Raw genomic sequence first — 22,493 nt, 5'->3', positions numbered from 1 at the left:
CAGTACCCCCAGGCATACCCTGGGCATCTCAGCCTCTCATTCTGGCCTGGTTTCTCCTATTAGGAAACAAAGGAAGTTCACGTTCATTTGGCACTTAGATGTAAATGAACTAATGTATCGTTCCTGCTCACAAAATCTGCAGGGAATGCTAGTATTAGATCCCCGAGCATGAACTCTTCCAAGAGTGTAATCGGGGGTGAATAAACTCTGACCCAGTGTTTGGCGGCCTCTGGTCCCTCCCCAGAAGCCACGCTGTGGCCTGGTCCCGCCCCAGCCCCATCTGGCTGGGGCTTCTACCGCGGCTGCCCTGCATCCTCCCTGTGTCCTCCCTTCACCCCAGAACCTCCTCTGTCTGATGCAGTCTCGGCCAAAGGCCAGATAACTCTGCTTGGCTCATCCATCAGAAATGGGCTGTTTTTTACAGACATGAAATCACAAGGGGGAGAGAGAAAAAAAAAAGAATGCCTTTGGATTGTAGGAAATCGGGGAAGTGGAAGGCTGACTACATTTTCAAATTCCTCCTCGCTGAGTCAAGATTCAGCGCCCAGCGGCTTTCTTGCCACACAACCCTCCACCTCAGGCGCAGATGCAATCACCACGCTGAGGACCCCAAGAGCAACGCAGCGCTCCCTTGTTTTTTAAAAGACTGGAGGGAGTGAGGGACAGTGAACGCTGACATCTGGTGGAAATGCAAGCACTGCAGGCTTTCAAACCAGTAAAACTTCAGGCTGGGCTGTAACTAATCAAAGTCTGATGACTCGAAGACGTCCTTTATCCCAACTACAGGAGTTCAGCTACGCGCATCCTTCCGGCCTGCCCAGGTCCAAACCACCACCAGGCAGTGTGATGCCACAAAGCAATCTCTTTGGAATGGCAAGCACGGGCTTTGAATGCAGGTCCAAGTTGGGTTTGAGTCTCTGAGTCTTGGTTTTATCCTCTATGAAATCACCACAGTTATACCTGTCACATATAATTTCATTTGGTTGGGTTTTTTTTTATCAGATACTTTGAATATTGAAAAACAACGTGCGTCCAATGATCCAGGCTTCCCTGGGGCACCCCCAGGACCCACGTGCTTGATGTGTAGCCGGTTTCTCCCAGCACAGTTATTAACCTAGTTATTCCCCTCTACAGGTGGCGCCTCACACCTGCTGGGCACGTGGTAAGAGCCCAGTCAATACTGATTGGCTGACTGATTAGTAGATAGAAATGCATTATTGCCCTGCTTCCTTCCCACCACGTGGGTGAAACCCTAATCAGAGACGTAAAGTTTTCTCTTGACCTCTTTAACCTGAGGTCACTGTTAAAATCTTTCTTCAGCCAAATGTCTCATGTCGCAAAGGAAACTAATGACAGCTATGAATCCTGAATGGCCCCAAAATGTGTCATTTCAAGTCAGTGGCAGCCTCCAGCTTCCTCAAGGAAAACACCCCTTTTAAAATGCCAGGCAGGGCTTCCCTGGTGGTGCAGTGGTTAAGAATCCACCTGCCAATGCAGGGGACACGGGTTCAAGCCCTGGTCGGGGAAGATCCCACATGCCGCGGAGCAACTAAGCCCGTGCGCCACAACTACTGAGCCTGTGCTCTAGAGCCTGCAAGTCACAACTACTGAGCCCGTGTGCCACAATTACTGAGCCTGCGCTCTAGAGCCCGCGAGCCACAACTGCGAGCCCATGAGCCACAACTACTGAAGCCTGCGCGCCTAGAGCCTGTGCTCTGCAACAAGAGAAGCCACCGCAGTGAGACACTCGTGCACCGCAAGGAAGAGTAGCCACCGCTCGCGCAACTAGAGAAAGCCGCGTGCAGTAATGAAGACCCAACACAGCCAAAAATTTTAAAAAATAATAATAAAATAATAATAATAAAATACTGGGCAAAGCCATCCAATTCAGCCAAGTCCAGCTCGAAGAAATCAGGGTCCTCTGACAAGTTCTCGGGCAGCTCGGAGAGGCTCGCACAGAGCCCATGCAGCCCTTCCAGCCTGTCACAAGCTGCCTGCCTTGGACAGAACAATGGCCCCCCTTGTTCTTACCAACCTGTTTGTTGATTTTTGTGCTCCTCCAATGTGACACTGGTGGATCCGGCCCAACGATGGGGACAAATGGAGTGCAGGTGTCCCCTTCGGCGTCAGGCCTTCTCGCAACACCCATGTGTACGCAGTTGGGTCAGATTCTGTCCCACCGTTTCTTGTCTTTTGCAATTTAACAAGACATGAGACACATCATCTAGAAGTTAAAAACCATGACTTTAAAAAAATCTTTTCATGACAGAAAATGTCAAATATACACAAAAGCAGAGAAAAACAGCATGATAAAACCCTAGGTACCCCTTACACAGCCTGCACAATCATCAAATCCAGGTCATGTCATTTCTAAGTTCATTCATTTAACAAATACTGATTGAATACACATTATGTCCCAGGACTGCTTCAGGCTTTTCGGGCACGGGTCTGAATAAGGCACAGTCCTGACACATACTGGGCTTGGAGCCATGCAGGGAAACGGCCTGTCACTGTCCCCACCGAGGGCAGGAAGTGCTGTGGTCAGAGAAAGGAGACGGGCAGCTGACCCAGCCTTAGTGAGATCCCCAGGGAAACGGCATCTAAGCTGAGCCTTGAAGGCTAAGTGGGAGATCACCCAGGGAGAAGAGGAGGCCCAGACTGGGAAAGGGGCGTGATGCCGGCAGAGGCAACAGTTTATACCGAGAGCAGGAATGCAGATGAACAAGGGGATTTTAGGAACGGAAGGATGCTTAATGTGATTGGAGCCTGGAGTACAAAAGAACGGTGAGAAAGCTGGGTGAGTGAATGGAGTATCAGCAAGTCACGAAAGGGCTTTTATGCCACATCAAGTCCTGTAGACACATGAGGGGCCGCCGAATGGTTAGAGGGAGGGAAGTAACACGATCACGTCTGCCTCTTAGAAAGGTCACCCGTCCTGCAGGGTGGGGAACGGATTAGACTAGACAGAGGCGCGGTGTAGACGCCAAGGCGGGACCTGTGGAGGAGTCTGCTGCAATTTAATAAACGAGCCAGCCAGTCCAGCGGGGACGCTGCAGTGCACGCCTGGGGCGCTCCAGAGCTTTCTCTGTGGATTCCGCTCTGTGTCTCCACTTCAAGGCAGGGCCAAGGTTTGGGCTTGGGGCTGGTGTACGTGTGCTTAGGATTCAAACGACAGCGGTGTTGGCAGCTTTTACATACAGGTACACAACTGAAGAAAGAGAAGACTGATTACTGTGGACGCCTCTGTCCCCTGCACTTGTCAACCTTATACTTGCGGGCCTCTCACTGTTGTGGCCTCTCCCATTGCGGAGCACAGGCTCCGGACGTGCGGGCTCAGCGGCCATGGCTCACGGGCCCAGCCGCTCCGCGGCATGTGGGATCTTCCCAGACCGGGGCACGAACCTGTGTCCCCTGCATCGGCAGGCGGACTCTCAGCCACTGCGCCACCAGGGAAGCCCCATGGATCTTTTTTATTCTTACCATTTCAAAATGTTTTCGTTAATTTACGTTTTTAATTAAAATATTCGAAATGAGAATCGTGCAACCCCACAGCTGTGAACGGACGTGATGGCTGTGGTCACCCCACATAGGCAGGATGGACCCCCTGCCCGGCACCTGCCCAAGATGTGGTTCTGATGTCCAGACCGGTGAGGTCACACGCACACCAGAGAGCATAGAAAGGTTTATTACTCACACGATGCAGCCTCTGAGGAGGGCAGGATGGAAGCAGGTCCAGAAACGGCTTGAGAGAGCAGAGAAAGGGGATCTGCTTGGCGTTTCCATGGCCGAGCCGGGCTGAGGGTTCTGCTTGGCAAGGGCCGGGGCTTACCTGGTTGGACCTTCCCGTGGCAGCCAAGGGAGAGGGCACCTGGTGTCCTGTATCAGCCGCCCAGATGTGAGCCAGAAGGGGGACAGTGATGGGACCTGGAAGCTGTCAGCAGTCGGGCATTAAAAACGAAGTCAAACTCTTCATTACCCACTCTCTGTTACACTAGTACAGAGCCCAGAAGTCTCCATCTGGCCAGTCAGCAACCTCCATTCCCCCACAAAGGCAAACGCTCTCCACTCTTACCAGCTTCTACATATCCTGCAGAGATGGTCTTGTGTATATAAAAACATGTAAACACACACACACACACACGCACACGCACGCACACACGTCATTCCTTTTACTAAAGGCCAAAGGATGGAAACCAGATAGCCCAGGGTTTGCTTAAATTCCTTCACACGTGCTCTGTTTTCTAGATAAGAGTCTTTGGCGAGGCCATTTCACCTTTCTGAGTCTCAGTGCGGCCTTCTGTTACATGGAGATGAGACATACCTGCTTGCCGGACTGTGACAAGGAATAAACGACGTGTCAAATGACCAATGTCTGGAACCGGGGACACGACGTCCCTTTTACCTTGCTTTCCTCCTACTTCGCCGGCTGCTCTTTTTCAGCCTCTTCTGCAAATCCCTCTCCCTCTATTGACTCTGACATATTGGAAATTCCCTAGGTTTTCATCCTAGGCCTTTTTCTCACTCAACTTGTTCTCCCTGGCTAATCTTGGCTGCGTCGACAGCTTTGAGACAGCTTACGGGTGATGATTCAGCTCTCTCCTGCAGTCCACACATGAATGTACAAATGTTTACTCACCACCTAGCTTGAAATGTCTAGGCATGTCAAAATTAGCAATCTGTCTTTACCGTTCCCCAAACTTTTTCATGATGGTGAAAGGGTACCATGATCTGCCCGGTTTTGAACTAGAAATTTAGAGGCATAACCCTTGACCTTAATCTTATCCTCATTTCATACCCCTAATCAGTCTTCAAGTTTTGTCCACACTATTCAAAATCACCTCTTGATCCGTTTATTTAGTTATCTCCATCCCTTTTAACACTTTCCTGGATAAAGTTACTATCATCTCCCAAAACGTGTATCACAGCAGCCTCTTCTCTGGTCTCCTCTTTCGAGTCATGCCTGCCTCTAAGTGACACCGGAAGTCAGAAATCTTCCTAAAACACAAACCTGACTGTGTTAACCCCCCGATTCAACTCTGTCCGTGTCAAATCCTTAAGCGGCTTCAGTCTTGTTCTATCTTTTCATCTCTTTCTAGGGATCTTACCCAATCCCAATAGCTCTCAATATCATTTTATGCTAATGATTCCTTCAATATCATTTTATGCTAATGATTCCTAAATTTACATCTCCAAGGTTCCCACCTCTACCCTGAGCTTCAGGCTGTTTCACAACAGCCTTTGGAACGTCTCCATCTGAGTGACTCACAGGCACCCAAAACGTGTGTTTACCTGGACTCCTGATTTTCCTCCCCACCGTCCTCATTTCAGCAAGTCACCCAACTGCTCAAGGCAGAAAACCTAGGAATTTTCCTTGAGTCCCTTTTTCTCAGCCTGTACCTTGAATCCACCTGACTCCCATTAATTCTAAAATGTATCCCGTATCTGTCCACTTCTCTCTATTTTATTCCCATTACCTGCCCAGGCCATCCCCCTCTCTCACCTGTACCAGTGCAAAGCCTCCTGCTTCACTGTTCCCATGCTTGCCCTCTTCCAATTCACTCTTATGCAAAGCAGTCAAAGGAGTCTTTAGGGGCTTCCCTGGTGGCACAGTGGTTGAGAGTCCGCCTGCCGATGCAGGGGACACGGGTTCGTGCCCCAGTCCGGGAGGATCCCACATGCCGCGGAGCGGCTGGACCTGTGAGCCATGGCCGCTGAGCCTGTGCGTCCGGAGCCTGTGCTCCGCAAGAGGAGAGGCCACAGCAGTGAGAGGCCCGCGTACCGCAAAAAAAAAAAAAAGAGTCTTTAAAATATATAAATCACATGATGTCACTCTCTTGCTTAAAACCTTAAAAATAAAATCCAGGGACTTCCCTGGCAGTCTAGTGGTTAGGACTCTGTACTCCCAGTGCAGGGGGCATGGGTTTGATCCCAGGTTCAATCCCTGGTTGGGGAACTAAGATTCCCCATGTCACATGGTGTGGCCAAAAAAAAAAAGAAAGAAAAAATATAAAATAAAATAAAATCCAGAATCCTTACCATGACTTGCTTGCCCTATTTAGTCTACTAGACTCTCACACCCCCTCATTCAGTACATACAAGAGAAGGTCGTTTTCTTCCCCACTCACCTTGAATCCGAGCACCTAAGACATTGCCTGGAACTTCAGAAAATAATAAGCAGGTGATTAATGCTTGTTGAAAGAATGAATAAATGAGTGGCTTACAAGACCCTTCTTGGTCTAATCCCTGCGTCTGCTATTCCTTTTCTACTTTCCCAAATCACAACCTAGGCTGCACTAAACGCTAGGAATAGGATGAGAGTTGGCTATGTCTATCTGGCAGCAGAAATCAAGATGAGAGAACCCCAAGAGGGGGGTGACAACGCTACGGCAGAACCGCGACTGATTAACTCAGCTGCCGCAGCCTGAGCCCTGGCGGCTTTCTCAGGCTCCTCTCTGCTCACATCGTCAAGAGTTTTGAGTGTTTTTTCAATTGTGCTACAATATAAGTAATGTAAAATTTACCATTTTAACCATTTTAAAGTGTATAATGCAGTAGTATTAAATACATTCACAAGGTTGTGGAACCATTATTACGATCTATTTCCAGAGGTTTTCATCAACCCAAACACTCTGGACCCACTAAACAATAACTCCTCTCCCCCCCGCCCCAAGTAACCTCTCTTCTACTTTCTACCTGTATGTCTGCCTATTTTTCATATCTCGTATCAATGGACTCATTCAGTATTTGTCCTTTTGTGTTCAGCTTCTTTCACTTAGCATAGGGTTTTCAAGGTTCATCCATGTTGTAACCTGTGTCAGAATTCTATTTCTGGAGATTGGTTCAAGACGGCGGAGTAGAAGGACGTGGGCTCACTCCCTCGTGCAAGAGCACCGGAATCACAACCAACTGCTGGACAATCATTGACAGGAAGACACTGGAACTCACCAAAAGAGATGCCCCGCATCCAAGACAAAGGAGAGGCCGCAAGGAGACGGCAGGAGGGGCGCAATCACAGTAAAATCAAATCCCATAACCGCTGGGTGGTGACTCACAGGCTGGAGAACACTTACACCACAGAAGTCCACCCACTGGAGGGAAGGTTCTGAGCCCCACGTCAGGCTCCAACCTGGGGGTCCGGCAACGGGAGGAGGAATTCCCAGAGAATCAGACTTTGAAGGTTGGTGGGATTTGATTGCAGGACTCTGACAGGACTGGGGGAAACAGAGACTCCACTCTTGGAGGCCACACACAAGGTACTGTGCACACTGGGACCCAGGGGAAGGAGCAGTGACCCCATAGGAGACTGAACCAGACCTACATGCTAGTGTTGGAGGGTCTCCTGCAGAGGCGGGGGGCAGCTGTGGCTCACTGCAGGGACAAAGACACTGGCAGCAGAAATTCTGTGAAGTACACCTTGGCAGGAGCCCTCCCAGGGTCCGCCATTAGCCCACCAAAGAGCCTAGGCTCCAGTGCTGGGTCACCTCAGGCCAAACAACCAAAAGGGAGGGAACCCAGCCCCACCCATCAGCAGACAGGGGGATTAAAGTTTTACTGAGCTCTGCCCACCAGAGCAACACCCAGCTCTACCCACCACCAGTCCCTCCCATCAGGAAGCTTGCATAAGCCTCTTAGATAGCCTCACCCACCAGAGGGCAGACGGCAGAAGCAAGAAGAACTACAATCCTGCAGCCTGTGGAACAAAAACCACATTCACAGAAAGACAGACAAGATGAAAAGGCAGAGGGCTATGTACCAGATGAAGGAACAAGATAAAACCCCAGAAAAACAACTAAATGAAGTGAGGATAGGCAACCTTCCAGAAAAAGAATTCAGAATAATGATAGTGAAGATGATCCAGGAGGTCGGAAAAAGAATGGAGGCAAAGATCAAGAAGATGCAAGACATGTTTAACAAAGACCTAAAAAAATTAAAGCACAAACACCTAGAAGAATTAAAGAACAAACAAACAGAGATGAACAATACAATAACTGAGATGAAAAATACATTAGAAGGAATCAATAGCAGAATAACTGAGGCAGAAGAACGGATAAGTGACCTGGAAGACAGCATGGTGGAATTCACTGCCGTGGAACAGAATAAAGAAGAAAGAATGAAAAGAAATGAAGACAGCCTAAGAGACCTCTGGGACTACATTAAACGCACCAACATTCACATTATAGGAGTCCCAGAAGGAGGAGAGAGAGAAGGGACCTGGGAAAATATTTGAAGAGATTATAGTTGAAAACTTCCCTAACTTGGGAAAGGAAATAGCCACCCAAGTCCAGGAAGTGCAGAGTCCCAGGCAGGATAAACCCAAGGAGAAACAGGCCAAGACACATAGTAATCAAATTGACAAAAATTAAAGACAAAGAAAAATTATTAAAAGCAGCATGGGAAAAATGACAACATACAAGGGAACTCCCATAAGGTTAACAGCTGATTTCTCAGCAGAAACTCTTACATTAATTTTGTATCCTGCAACTTTACCAAATTCATTAATTACCTCTAATAGTTTTCTGGTGGCATCTTTACCATTCTCTACGTATAGTATCATGTCATCTGCAAACAGTGACAGTTTTACTTCTTTTCCAATTTGTATTCCTTTTATTTCTTTTTCTTCTCTGATTGCTGTGGCAAGGATTTCCAAAATTATGTTGAATAATAGTGGTGAGAGTGGGCAACCTTGTCTTGTTCCTGATCTTATAGGAAATGGTTTCAGTTTTTCACCACAGAGAATGATGTTTGCTGTGGGTTTGTCATATAATGGTCTTTATTATGTTGAGGTAGGTTCCCTTGATGCCCACTTTCTGGAGAGTTTTTATCATAAATAGGTGTTGAATTTTGTCAAAAGCTTTTTCTGAATCTATTGAGATGATCACACGGTTTTTATTCTTCAATTTGTTAAGATGGTGTATCACATTGATTGATTTGCCTATATTGAAGAATCCTTGCATCCCTGGGATAAATCCCATTTGATCATGGTGTATGATCCTTTTAATGTGTTGTTGTATTCTGTTTCCTAGTATTTTGTTGAGAATTTTTGCATCAATGTTCATCAGTGATATTGGTCTTTAATTTTCTTTTTTTGTAGTATCTCTGTCTGGTTTTGGTATCAGGGTGATGGTGGCCTCATGGGATGAGCTGCAGAGTGTTCCTTCCTCTGCAATTTTTGGAAGAGTTTGAGAAGGGTGGGTGTTAACTCTTCTCTGAATGTTTAATAGAATTCACCTGTGTAGCCATCTGGTCCTGGACTTTTGTTGGTTGGAGGATGTTTAATCACAGTTTCAATTTCATTACTTATGATTGGTCTGTTCATATTTTCTATTTCTTCCTGGTTCAGTCTTGGAAGGTTATACCTTTCTAAGAATTTGTCCACTTCCTCCAGGTAGTCCATTTTATTGGCATAGACTTGCTTGTAGTAGTCTCTCATGATGCTTTGTATTTCTGCAGTGTCCGTTATAACTTCTTTTCCCTTTCTAATTTTATTGATTTGAGTCCTCTCTCTCTTTTTCTTGATGAGTCTGGCTAATGGTTTATCAATTTTGTTTATCTTCTCAAAGAACCACCTTTTAGTTTTATTGATCTTTGCTATTGTTTTCTTTGTTTCTATTTCGTTTATTTCTGCTCTGATCTTTATGATTTCTTTCCTTCTCCTAATTTTGTATTTTGTTTGTTCTTCTTTTTCTAGTTCCTTTAGGTGTAAGGTTAGGTTGTTTATTTGAGATTTTTCTTGTTTCTTTCTCTTTTTTTTAATAGATTAGTTTAATTAATTAATTTATTTATTTTTGGCTGCATTGGGTCTTTCTTGCTGTGCGGGCTTTCTCTAGATGTGGCCAGCAGGGGCCGCTCTTCATCGCGGTGCGAGGGCTTCTCACTGCGATGACCTCTCTTGTTGTGGAGCACAGGCTCTAAGCATACAGGCTTCAGCAGTTGTGGCCTGCAGGCTCAGTAGTTGTGGCACACAGGCTTAGTTGCTCTGCGGCATGTGTGATCCTCCCAGACCACGGCTCGACCCCATGTCCCCTGTGTTGGCAGGCGGATTCTTAACCACTGTGCCACCAGGGAAGCCCCTTTTCTTGTTTCTTGAGGTAGGACTTTATTGCTATACACTTCCCTCTTAGAACTGCTTTTGCTGCATCCCATAGGTTTTGGATCGTCCTGTTTTCATTGTCATTTGTCTCTAGGTATTTGTTGATTTCCTCTTGGATTTCTTCAATGATCGTTTAGTTATTTAGTAATGAATCGTTTAGCCTCCATGTGTTTGTGGTTTTTACATTTTTTTCCCTGTAACTGTTTTCTAATCTCATAGCATTGTGGTCGGAAAAGATGCTTGATATGATTTAAATTATCTTAAATTTACCGAGGCTTGATTTGTGACCCAAGATGTGATCTATCCTGGAGAATGTTAAGAAAGTGTAATCTGTTGTTTTCAGATGGAATGTCCTAAAAATGTCAATTAAATCTGTCTGGTCTGTTGTGTCATTTAAAGCTTGTGTTTCCTTATTAATTTTCTGTCTGGATGATCTGTCCATTGGTGTAAGTGAGGTGTTAATGTTCCCCACTATTATTGTGTTACTGTCAATTTCCTCTTTTATAGCTGTTAGCATTGGCCTTATGTATTGAGGTGCTCCTACGTTGGGTGCACAGATATTTATAATTGTTATATCTTCTCCTTGGATTGATCCCTTGATCATTATGTCGTGTCCTTCCTCGTCTCTTGTAACATTCTTTATTTTAAAGTCTACGTTACCTGATATGAGTATTGCTACTCCAGCTTTCTTTTGATTTCCATTTGCATGAATATCTTTTTTCTATCCCCTGACTTTCAGTCTGTATGTGTCCCTAGGTCTGAAGTGGGTATCTTGTTGACAGTGTATATATGGGTCTTGTTTGTGTTTCCATTCAGTGAGTCTGTATCTTTTGGTTAGAGCATTTAATCTGTTCACATTTAAGGTAACTATCGATATGTATGTTCCTGTTACCATTTTCTGAATAGTTTTGAGTTTGTTTTTGTATGTCCTTTTCTTCTCTTGTGTTTCGCACTTAGAGTTGCTTTCACATTTGTTGTAGAGCTGGTTTGGTGGTGTGAATTCTCTTAGCTTTTGCTTGTCTGTAAAGCTTTGGATTTCTCCAACAAATCTGAATGAGATCCTTGCTGGGTTGAGTAATCTTTGTTGTAGTTTCTTCCCTTTCATTACTATAAATATATTGTGCCACCCGCTTCTGGCATGCAGAAATCTCTTGCATTCCTACACACTAACAATGAAAGATTATAAAGGGAAATTAAGGAAACAATCCCATTCAGCATTGCAACAAAAAGAATAAAATACCTAGGAATAAACCTACTTAAGGAGGTAAAAGATCTGTACTCAGAAAACTGTAAGACACTGATGAAAGAAATCAAAGATGACACAAACAGATGGAGAGATATACCATGTTCTTGGATTGGAAGAATCAATATTATGAAAATGACTATACTACCCAAAGCAATCTACAGATTCAATGCAATTCCGGTCAAATTACCAGTGGCATTTTTTACAGAACTAGAACAAAAATCTTAAAATTTGTAGGGAGACACAAAAGACCCCGAATAGCCAAAGCAATCTTGAGGGAAAAAAAACGGAGCTGGAGGAATCAGACTCCCTGACTTCAGACTATACTACAAAGCTACAGTAATCAACATAATATGGTACTGGCACAAAAACAGAAATATACATCAATGGTACAGGATAGAAAGCCCAGACATAAACCCACACACATATGGTCAACTAATTTATGACAAAGGAGGTGAGGGTATATAATGGAGAAAAGACAGTCTCTTCAGTGGTGCTGGGAAAACTGGACAGCTACATGTAAAAGAATGAAATTAGAACACTCCCTAACACCATACACAAAAATAAACTCAAAAAAGACCTAAATGTAAGACTGGACACTATAAAACTCTTAGAGAAAAACATAGGAAGAACACTCTTTGACATAAATCACAGCAAGATCTTTTCTGACCCACCTCCTAGGATAATGGAAATAAAAACAAAAATAAACAAATGGGACCTCATGAAATTTAAAAGTTTTTGCACAGCAAAGGAAACTATAAACAAGACAAAAAGACAACCCTCAGAATGGGAGAAAATACTTGCAAACGAATCAATGGACAAAGAATTAATCTCCAAAACATATACACAGCTCATGCAGCTCAATATTAAAAAAAACAAACAACCCAATCCAAAAATGGGCAGAAGACCTAAATAGACATTTCTCCAAAGAAGACATACAGGTGGCCAAGAGGCACATGAAAACCTGCTCAACATCACTAATTATTAGAGAAATGCAAATCAAAACTACAATGAGGTATCACCTCACACCAGTTGGAATGGGCATCATCAGAAAATCTACACACAACAAATGCAGGAGTGGGTGTGGAGAAAAGGGAACAATCTTGCACTGTTGGTGGGAATGTAAATTGATACAGCCACTATGGAGAACAGTATGGAGGGTCCTTAAAAAACTAAAAATAGAATTACCATATGATCCAGCAATCCCACTACTGGGCACATACCCAGAGAAAACCATAATTCAAAAAGACACATGCACCCCAATGTTCACTGCAGCACTATTTACAATAGCCAGGTCATGGAAGCAGCCTAAAGGCCCACTGACAGAGGAATGCATAAAGAAGATGTGGTACATACATGCAATGGAATATTACTCAGCCATAAAAAGGAACGAAATTGGATCATTTGTAGAGACGTGGATGGACTCAGAGACTGTCATACGGAGTGAAGTAAGTCAGAAAGATAAAAACAAATATATTAACACATATATGTGGAATATAGAAAAATGGTACAGATGAACTGGTTTGCAAGCAAGAAATAGAGACAGATGCAGAGAACAAACATATGGACGTCAAGGGGGGAAAGCGGTCGGGGGGTAGGTTGGGATGAATTGGGAGATTGGGATTGACATATATACATTAATATGTATAAAACAGATAACTAATAAGAAACCTGCTATACAAAAATAAATAAAATAAAATTCAAATTAAAAAAAAAGAATTTCATTTCTTTTCATGGCTGCATAATATTTGTTTGCTTTTTAATTCATTTGTCCAACAAATATTTATCAAGCACTTCGTTAAGGGCCAAGAACTATTCTAGGCACTATGGATGTTGCCAAGAACAAAAGGGGAAAAGTTAACTACTTACATGGTACTAATAAACAAGTGAACATGTAGTATGTCAGATGCTAATAGGTTCTATGGAAAACCAGTATTACAGGGACAGGTGTATAGGAAGAGGATATCCCAGAGGTAGGGTGGCACCATTCATGTAGGGCCTTGAGAGGGAGTGCAAGGACTTTGGATTTTACTCTGAAAAAAGTGGCCAATAGCAAGTTTGGAGTTCGGGTTAGGGTTAGGGTTAGGGTTACAGGGTGACAGAAACTGACCTACATTGTAAAGGATATATCTGGTTTCAGTACTGAGATTAGACTATGAGGGAAAATGAGGCAAAAGGGAAGTAAAAATAGCACTTAGGGGCTATTCCAATAGTCCAGGTGAAAGATGAGACCTGTAGCAGGGTGTATTTGTCAAGGTTCTCCAGAGAATCAGAACCAATAGGATATACATGTGATAGAGAGATAGATAGATAAATGAAGGAGAGAGAGAGGGGTTCTAAAGAACTGAATTCACGTGATTGTGGAGGTTGGCAAGTCTGAAATCTGCAGGGCAAGCCAGCCCTACAGATTGGAAATTCAGCTAAGAGTTGGAAATTCAGGTATGAGTTAATGCTTCAGTCTTGGTCTGAAATCCACAGGGCAGTCCAAGCAGGCTGGAAACTCAGGGACGGTTTCTACGTTTCAGTCTTGCGGCCAAATTCCTTCTAAGGGAAACTCTGTTCCGTGCCTCTTCCTCGATCCTGGTGGCTTGCCGGCAACCTTCGGCATTCCTTTGCCTGTAGACGCGTCACCTGATCTCTGCCTTCACTTTCACATGACGTTCTTCCTAGGTACCTGTCTGTGTCCAAACTTTCCCTTTTTATAAGGACACCAGTCATACTGGATTAGGAACTCATCCTACTCCAGTAAGACCTCATTTTAACTAATTACACCTGCAGCAACCCTATTTCCAAATAAGGTGATATTCTGAGGTCTTGGGGGTTAGGACTTCAACAGACAAATTTGAGGGAGACCCAATTCAGCCTATAACACAGAGTGACAGCTGTGATAAGAGAATATGAGAAGCAGGACTTCCCTGGTGGCACAGTGGTTAAGAATCCACCTGCCAGTGCAGGGGACACGGGTTCGAGCCCTGGTCCGGGAAGATCCCACATGCCGCAGAGCAACTAAGCCTGTGTGCCACAACTACTGAGCCCGCGTGCCACAACTACTGAAGCCTGCGTGCCTAGAGCCCGTGCTCCACAACAAGAGAAGCCACCGCAATGAGAAGCCCGCGCACCACAACCAAGAGTAGACCCCGCTCGCCACAACTAGAGAAAGCCTGCGCACAGCAACGAAGACCAAACACAGCCCAAAAGAAATAAATATATTTATTTTTTTAAGTAGATTTAAAAAAAAAGACAATATGAGAAGCAGTTGGATTTGACTGAAGAGTATGAAGGAAAGAAAGGAGTCAGGGATACTCCAATGTTTTTGACCTGAATTAAAATAATCAAGTTGCCATTTACTGAGACAGTGAAGATTGCAGGAGGAGAAAGTTTGGAGGGGAAAATCAGAGTTCAGTTTGGGATATAATTCAAATAAATATATGGATACATTCAAATAAAGACCCACCTCCTGTCCCAAGCTCCTCACTTGGTTTGGAATACTGGCAGGGTGGTAAAAGGCCCTGTTATCTCAGCGAAACAGAGGAGATAGAGCCTGGGAGTGTTTCACTTCCCCACGCGCGCGCGCACACACACACACACACACACACACACACACACGTCACCTAAATGGCCCTCACTTCTGGTGCACTCCACTTCTGTTCATGGCCCACCTTCCTCATTACCTTTGTTCCATCATTCCACATCTCCTTATGACACCTCCCCATAAGCCTTAGAAAGTTATTAAGAGAATGAAGTCAGAGTAATTAAGAGCTGCAGAGGTACTCTTTTTAACAGCTGTACTTTCACTAGCAACATTAAAATTCTAAGTGAACCTTAATAGAAACGTTTAATTGTTCAGTTGGCCTCAAATTAATAATAACCTGTGACTCTAGTATCCATGATCTGTTTGTCTTATATATTGTTGCTTTTCCCATCTGCATGATTTACAGTCAGTACAAGCAAAGATTTGCCTCTATAGTTTTCAATCACTCTGAATTAGATTCTTAGATCCAAGTGGAAAAATGACTTCTCTAAACAATAGAAAATTAAAATGCATAGTACGGCTAAACCACAGCAAAATAGAATTTTTTTAAATAAAGTTCAGGAAAAGAGTAGGTCATCTCATAAAATTAAATCTAATTTTAATTTCCATTCTGACTGTGATTTTAATTCTAAAGTTCTCAGAATGTTTTGGTAATAAAGTGGGTTAATTCTGCCATGGAAGTTTCCTTTATGAAAGGGTACTATTTAGGGGTGAATGAAAAATTTTCAATTTGCCTTTTAAAGGGGTGAGACTTTCTTGGTGTTGATTAGGGGTGTGGTGATTTTCTCCTCTGCATGGTTCAGTAACCACCATGATCAATTAGGCGAGTGGATACTCGATCAGAATAAGGTACTCCCTAAGTCTTCCGGATCCCTAAGGAGCAGTGCTTTCAGGAATACGGATGCCAAGATGATTCCCTTTGGCGGCTAAGTTTTTGAAACCTTCAGACCGTCATCTAGAATCTGGCCTGAAAGGAAGACAGGGCTTTTTGGAGTGATCAGTACCGCCGGCGGCTGAGGTCCTCTCCTCAGATAACGGTTCTCAGATCGAATTTTGTGGCTACATTGACACTCCGTGCTCTGACTTTGCTAGAACGACCGAAGGAAGTGGACGCGTTTCAGCACCCGACACCGGTCATGCTTCACAGCCCCGCCAGTCAGAGAAGCCTCCGTCCCTCGCAAAGACAGGAGACAGAACTGGGCAGCCGGCTGCTCATCCGGAGGGAAAAGACCACGCCAGGGAAGAGGAAAAGGTGAAGTTCTCCGGAGACGCACAGGAGCCGGGCTTGGCGTTTCTGGGGCTGAGTCAGGGACTTCCCTTCTGCCGGAACATTTCCCCTGCTTCCCTCCCAAGCGTCTGTCTCGGAGCGCAGCGCAAGGCCTAATGAAGCGTGCCCAGCAAGGGGCGTCAAGCGGCTCGGGAAGCAGGGCTGGGGCGGGAGGGGGAGAGTCAGGTTACAGGTTCACACATTCTCGGAAAACCATTCCGAAACCTGAGCTGGAGACGCAAACGCCGGGACCCACGCAAGGCCGGGGGCGTGCCCTTCGGGCCCCGGCAGCCGGGCGTGCGCTCTCCGCCTCGCTCTAGCACGTTGCCTGAAGCCGGTCGGAAAGGCCGCGGGCGGAGCCGTCATGTTCCGGGCCACCGGGGACCGCGGCGCTTCTCTCTGGGCATCCTTAGCATACGGTCCTTCCTGCCCGGGGCCGCGTCCGCTGGGGTGCCTGCGGCCACGGGCACCGCGCTGGAGCGGACGCGGCCGACGGCCCACACTCCCCGCAGGTGCGCACGGGGTCAGCAGCGGCCCGCCCGCGTCCAGGGGCGTCGCCGCGGCCGAGCCCCCCTTCCCACCCACCCCGGCCAGGGGCGAGGCGCCTGCGGCCCTCCCCAAGAGACAGACGCTGGGCGCCGAGTCCCGCTCCGAGCGTTTTCCGAATCGCTCATTTCCCCCTCGAGCGAGCTTCTGGCGCTTATCCAGGAGCCTCCTGGGCTCCCAGCTCCAACCCCTGAAATAAACGCGGCGCCTGTCCAGAGAGCGGGGGAGGGGAGAGGCCCGTGTGCACGCGGAGAAAGAAAATACTGGGAGAACGACCCCGTTCTCTAGGAAAAGGTAATGAGGGGAAGCGAAAGAGTGTGAACTTACTCGGAAATGCAAAGCGAGTTCCACTCTCGCCGGGCGCATACAAACGAGGGAACGACGAATCAGCCGACGCGGCCGGCGGCGGCCCAGGAAGAGCCTCATGCATGAGAATGGGTTGCTAGGTTTCCTCGTTCCTTCCGACACCCGCTTCCCACAAGACATCCACAGGCGGAAGAAAGCGGGCCGGGCCCAGCCAAGGCAGAGCGGGGGGGACCGCGCCAAGCCCCCGAGGCCGCTCCCGCCGTCAGGACCCTGGAGAGCGGCAGCCGCGCCCCGAGGACTCGCGCCTCGCCGCCCGGTCCCTCGCCTTCGCGGCTTCCCGCCTCCCCCTTCATTTTTCTTGGCAACCACTTCTCTCGCTCTTCACCAACAGATTAAATTGCCTTTTTGTTTTGCTTGAGGGGGCTGTTTGGATTGGCTGAGTTAGGTTCCTGTTTGTAACTTCACTAAGTATTAGTGGACCAAGAAGCCCTGAGAGCTCCAAAACGAGAGCCTGAACGAGGCGGGTGACCTTAAAAAGCCACTGAGGGACTTCCCTGGTGGCGCAGTGGTTAAGAATCTGCCTGCCAGTGCAGGGGACACGGATTCGAGCCCTGGTCCGGGAAGATCCCACATGCCGCGGAGCAACTAAGCCCGCGAGCCACAACTACTGAGCCTGCACTCTAGAGCCCGCGAGCCACAACTACGGAGTCTGCGCGCCACAACTACTGAAGCCCCCGCACCTAGAGCCCGTGCTCCGCAAAAGAGAAGGCACCGCAATGAGAAGCCCGCGCTCCGCAACAAAGAGTAGCCTCCGCTCGCCACAACTAGGGAAAGCCCGGGCGCAGCAACGAAGACCCAACACAGCCATAAATAAATAAATTAATTAATTAATTAATAAGCCACTGAGTTCAATCCTTTACTTCGTAAATGAATCAGACCAACTCAAAGAATAAAGAATCTCCCAAGGTTTGCCAATGGAGTTCATTTCGAGGATGAGTCAGACCCCTGGGCCTCTGACTTCTAAATTAATGTTTCCCTATGCCTTCCAAGAAAATAATACTTTTATCTTAACCTCGGCCGCTTAGCTCTCCCAAGCAACAAGTGGAGGGTGGAAAGGCTTGTGTTCGGGGAAATAAGATGGACACAGCGAGTGTGGAAAGGGGGGCTGCAGACTGTGCTCTTAAGTCCTGGTCTCCCCTGACCCCCGCACCCAGCACCACCAAAGTCACATGGCCAGTCCCTTTTCCGCCAGCCTGAGGACCCCTCATCTTCTGCCTGTATCCAAGTCTCCCATGGACACCTATCACAAGGACCTAGTTAACCTCATACCAACTTCTGGTAGAGCTCTGGACACTTTGGAAGGTGGGAAAGGACAGGGGAAAGAGGAGGCAGAGCCAGAGCCAGAACTGCAAAAGTGAACTGGGAGATCTTCATCCGAAGTCGAAAGAACCAAGAGAGGTGAACACAGACGCTCCTGTACACGGCACCTTACAGTGAAGGTGCCTACGAATTCCCTGGGAATGTTAACATTCCGATTCTCATGCGGTAGGTCAGGACAGGGTCTGAGGTTCTGCATTCCCAACAAGCTCCTGGGTATTATCCAAGCTGCTGGCCCAGGGACCACACTCTGAGTAGCAAGGAGTTTGAAAGGGGTGGGGGGAGAATGGGAGGGAGGGGAAGCAGGGAAGAGAGGGGAGGAAGGAGAGAAGGGGATCTCCCCTGCTACGCAGAGGCCTTTCCTTTTGCTCTCACCGACCTTCTCTTGCACCCCGAAAGTAATGCCTCGAAATGCCGCAGTAACTGGCACTCTGCACCTTTTCTTCAGTCTGTAGCGGGACCCGACAGTGACGGTGTGTGATTTTGTTTCTCTCCTCCCCCTCCTCTCGCCCTGCCCGCCGCCGGCCCTGCACAGCTCCCAGGCTCGCCCGCTGCCCCGAAGCTGCTCGGCCTCCTCTCCGGCACGCTCTCCGGCCTCGCGCGCTTCTTCGCTCACCTTCTCCAGCGACCCCTTCCTGGGGCTCCCCTGCGGCGCCCGGACTTCTCTCTTCTCCTCCCCGTCCTGCCAGCCGCTGGGCTCGCGCCGCGGCAGGAGGAGCGGCCGGGCCGCCTCTCGCTCCTGCTCAGGGCAGCTCTGGCACTGCCCGGCCGACCCCCAGGGGGACGCCTGCCCCGGGAAGAGGACGCCGGCGCCGGGCAGAGCCCGCCCAGGCCCGTGAGTACTGTGCTCTCCGCCGCCCAATCCGCGGCCTCAGCGGGACGCCAGTTTCGCGGGTTCCTCCCTAACCCCAACTGACCCACTCCACGTGGGGCGAGCAGGGGATCCCGCCAGCAAGGGGAGAAGGGGAGGGAGGCGGGTGGGAAGGTCGAGACACGGCCGAGAACGCTCACGGAAAAGGCGCCGGCGGCCCGCCGGACACCCCTCCCCCCAGGAGACCCTCGAAGCAACTCTTCTCGGGCCACTTCCTCCCAGAGCCTACGGAAGAGGGGGGAAGCCCCCCTCCGAAGCCGCTTCCCGAACTCACGCGTCGCTCTCCTGCCCCTCCTCCAAGCCTCCCCCGGACGAGCCTCCGCCCCCTCCTCGCGCTCCCACTCCCCAGCCCCCGGCTACGGCGCGCTCGGGAGGCCAGGGAGGAAATGACGTGATGTTATTTTAGTGTCAGGTCGGCTTCCAGCTTCAGTTTACCCCGCCGATCTCGGGCGCACGGCCCGGAGGTCGGACAGTGTCTCCCGAGGGCACACCGGGGGCTCCAGGGCTCCGTGCCCGCAGAGCTGGTCGGCGGCGGGGTTCCCGCCACCCTCCGGGTCCCCCCCTTCCCCGGACTCGGGAGTCGGGAGTTAGCCACCGCCCCCCGCCACCCAGCCAGGTGGGACCTTCGGCTCCGGCAGGCGGGGAGGGGGCGAGGAACCCCTTTCCAGTTTGGTACCTCCGGAGGCGGAGGCTGCAGCCGGGTGGGGCGGGGATAGAGCTGTAGAAGCACCCCGGAAAAGGGAGATGATGGGGACCGGCCTCCAGAGGCGGAGAGTCCATGGCCGGACCCTCCGGGTACGACCACCCCGGCAAGCCGCGCACCCCGCGCGCACACACGGGTGCCTCCCCCCGCCCGCTCCATTCACAAGATCCCAGCGCGCTCTCCCGCGCGCCCAAGCATAGGGAGAGCCGAGGGGGCTCTGCGGGGCCCACACTCTCGGTTCTTCCTAACCCGGGGCTGAAGAAGGGAACCACAGTCCCGGCATGGATGGGGACCCCCGCCCCCCGCCCCGCCGCAGAGGAGCGCGCCGCCGCGGGAGGGAAGCGAGCCCTGGGTAGCCCGGCCGGGGAGGGGGGAGGGAGGGGCGGGGAGAGGCAGAGGCGAGGGGGGGTGGGGAGAAGAAGGCGACAGGAAAGACGGAGAGCCGGAGGAAGAGGAAAGCCGGGGAGAGCGTTCGCGGGCGTAGCGAGGGCAGCACCTAGAATTATCATAAAAATAAGACACTCGCGGGACGCATGCGCACGGCCGACGGAGGCGCGCGGGCCGCAGCTCCCCCTCGGGCTCGCGGGGCAGACGGTGGAAGCGTGAGTACCCACTTCCTCAACGCCCCCTTCTCCCTCCCGGACTCGCCTTGTGGCCTCGGGCCGGGAGGTGGCCGTGGCCGGGGCCGGGCGGGGCGCGCACGATCGGCTGGACCACGGTGGCGGGAGCGGATCAGCGTGCAGGGCGTGCGGGGCTTGGGGTGTGACCGTGTCTCAAGGGGCTCCGCCGGGGCGTCCGCACGGTTCGACCTCTGTGGCCCGGCGTCAGCGAGTGGGTGGGCTACTGACACCCGAAACAGACCGGGGAAACCCCGGGCGCCGGAGGCGGGCGGTCTGAGCGCAGGTGGGAAGGAAGCGGAGACGCTCCCGGAATCGCAGCGGAGACGCGCCACTACGGCGGGGACCAAGGAGCCGGGCGGGAAGCGGGCGCCCGCCGCGGACCCCGGGGGCCTGACTCGGTGTCGCCACTGAAGCTCGAAAAACCGAATGGACAGAACCGTCCCCACGCTCTGCCCGAGCCGCGGGCGGGGGGGGGGAGGCGGGCGCCGCGGGTATTTTTCTTGCAGGAACCCGGCGATTGAGTCTTCCGCGCTCTCGGGGCTACGCTCGGAAGTTGGAACGAGTCTGGCGCCCGGGCTGCGGGGACCTCCGGGACGGCGGCGCGCGGCAGGGACTGGGCTTCAGGGGGTCGGCGGGCGCGGCGACGTCCCTCCCCCGGGGGTGGGCGGGGGGGGGGGGGCAGAGGCGGCGGGCTTCCGGCGGGCTTGGCTGGTGCGCCCGGGGCCCTCCCCCGGCGGGGGGGGGGAGCGGGAAGGGATGGGCAGCGGGGGAGGGGGGCGGCGGGGGAGGGGTCTGGGGAGGGCAGGGCGCGGGGACCCGATCGGCTTGCGAGCCCCCGGGAGTCGCCAGCGTCCGAGGAGAGCCCGGGCGGGCGGCCGCGGCGCGGAGCGAGCCCGGCGGTGGCGAGGGGCGCGGGCGCGGGGCGGGCGACGCGGCCCCGCCAGCAGCTCAGCCCCCCGCGCCCCCCGAGGCTGGCCGGGTGGAGGAGTGAGCGCCGAGGCCGAGTTTCTGGCCGGGAGGGGGCGGGCGCTCCGAGGGAACTCGCTCCCACATCCCTTCCTCGGGAGAATCCGGCCGAGGCCGAGCGCTCTTTGTCCGCCCCCGCCCAGCCGATCGGCCGGAGGGCGCGGGTTGCGGCGACCGCAGCCGGTGCCCGCAGCGCGGGCGGGCAGCAGAAGTCACTCGCCCGCGGGTGCTCGCGGTGGCCCCGGAGGCGGGGAGCTTCTGCACCATCTCGTTACCGTCCTGGGTCAGCCCCTCCTCCTCTGGAGCGCAGGTCGCAGGGCCGTTGCTTGGCTTGGCTTCTTTCACTTCTGGTGGTTCCAGATTGTGGAATTGACCAAACAGGGGTCCGAGTTCACGAAATGGTGTGAATTCCTCCCCCGACTTCGCAAAGGAGATGTGTCATGGAAAGACTCTATCTGTAAACTCTTAGTTTTTTGCTCACAACCTGATTTTCTACTGGGTTTCTTCCGGTTTATCTCCTGTTCCTTAAGTGGCGTCTTTTGTATCAGTATCAGTATCGTATATGAGGGGCAGTATTGCCTACTGGGTAAGAGCCCTGGACTCAGTAACTGTCTAGATTCAAATCTCAGCCTAGCGGTGTGACCTCAGGCAAGTTGCTTAACCTCTCGGTGCCGTAGTTTTATCATCTGTAAAATGGGGATAAGAAAAATACCTGCCTCACAGGTTGGCTGCCAGCATTCAGTAAATTAATACAGCAGAGCTCTGACACACACCAAACAAAAGTTACTATTACTATTGTTATTGTATTGGTGCTAAATTGGCTAAGTAGACGTCAAAATATTAAAAGATGAGGAACAAAATGCACATTTTGTTTGTTACAAAGAGTATACGTGATGAAATAGAAGATGTCCGTCAAAATAGAAGATGTCCATGCTAAATTGGCTAAGTAGACTTCAAAATATTAAAAGATCA

The 22,493-nt window shown here is 50.1% G+C and overlaps 2 protein-coding genes across 15 annotated transcripts in view; one reads left to right on the top strand and one right to left on the bottom strand.

Moving 5' to 3' along the window:
* ATP6V1H (ATPase H+ transporting V1 subunit H) overlaps positions 1 to 19,087 on the bottom strand; it is a 96,572-nt gene extending 77,485 nt beyond the window's left edge. For 5 of the 11 annotated variants that reach the window (XR_003437419.1, XM_027128094.1, XM_027128103.1 and 2 more), the window contains exons 1-2: positions 3,695 to 5,153; positions 2,036 to 2,224 (exon numbers count right to left, since the gene is read on the bottom strand). The gene's annotated coding sequence lies outside the window, so the exon portion shown is untranslated. Of the gene's footprint in view, positions 1 to 2,035; positions 2,225 to 3,694; positions 5,154 to 18,977 lie in introns of those variants that run through there. The other 6 variants (XM_027128097.1, XM_027128096.1, XM_027128095.1 and 3 more) reach the window with 6 other exon arrangements.
* RGS20 (regulator of G protein signaling 20) overlaps positions 1 to 22,493 on the top strand; it is a 77,447-nt gene that overhangs the window by 9,859 nt on the left and 45,095 nt on the right. The window contains exon 2 of one of the 4 annotated variants that reach the window (XM_027128110.1): positions 18,887 to 19,196. In XM_027128110.1, the coding sequence (XP_026983911.1) occupies positions 18,887 to 19,196 (310 nt within the window). Of the gene's footprint in view, positions 1 to 18,886; positions 19,197 to 19,731; positions 19,849 to 20,193; positions 20,538 to 22,493 lie in introns of those variants that run through there. The other 3 variants (XM_027128109.1, XM_027128105.1, XM_027128108.1) reach the window with 3 other exon arrangements.

This window comes from Aethalodelphis obliquidens, unplaced genomic scaffold, assembly GCF_003676395.1.
Source record: "Aethalodelphis obliquidens isolate GAN/ISIS:26980383/991018 unplaced genomic scaffold, ASM367639v1 scaffold33, whole genome shotgun sequence".
Lineage (NCBI taxonomy): Eukaryota > Metazoa > Chordata > Mammalia > Artiodactyla > Delphinidae > Aethalodelphis > Aethalodelphis obliquidens.
Note: the sequence above shows the minus strand (reverse complement) of the source record. Positions and strands in the feature narration are given on the sequence as shown.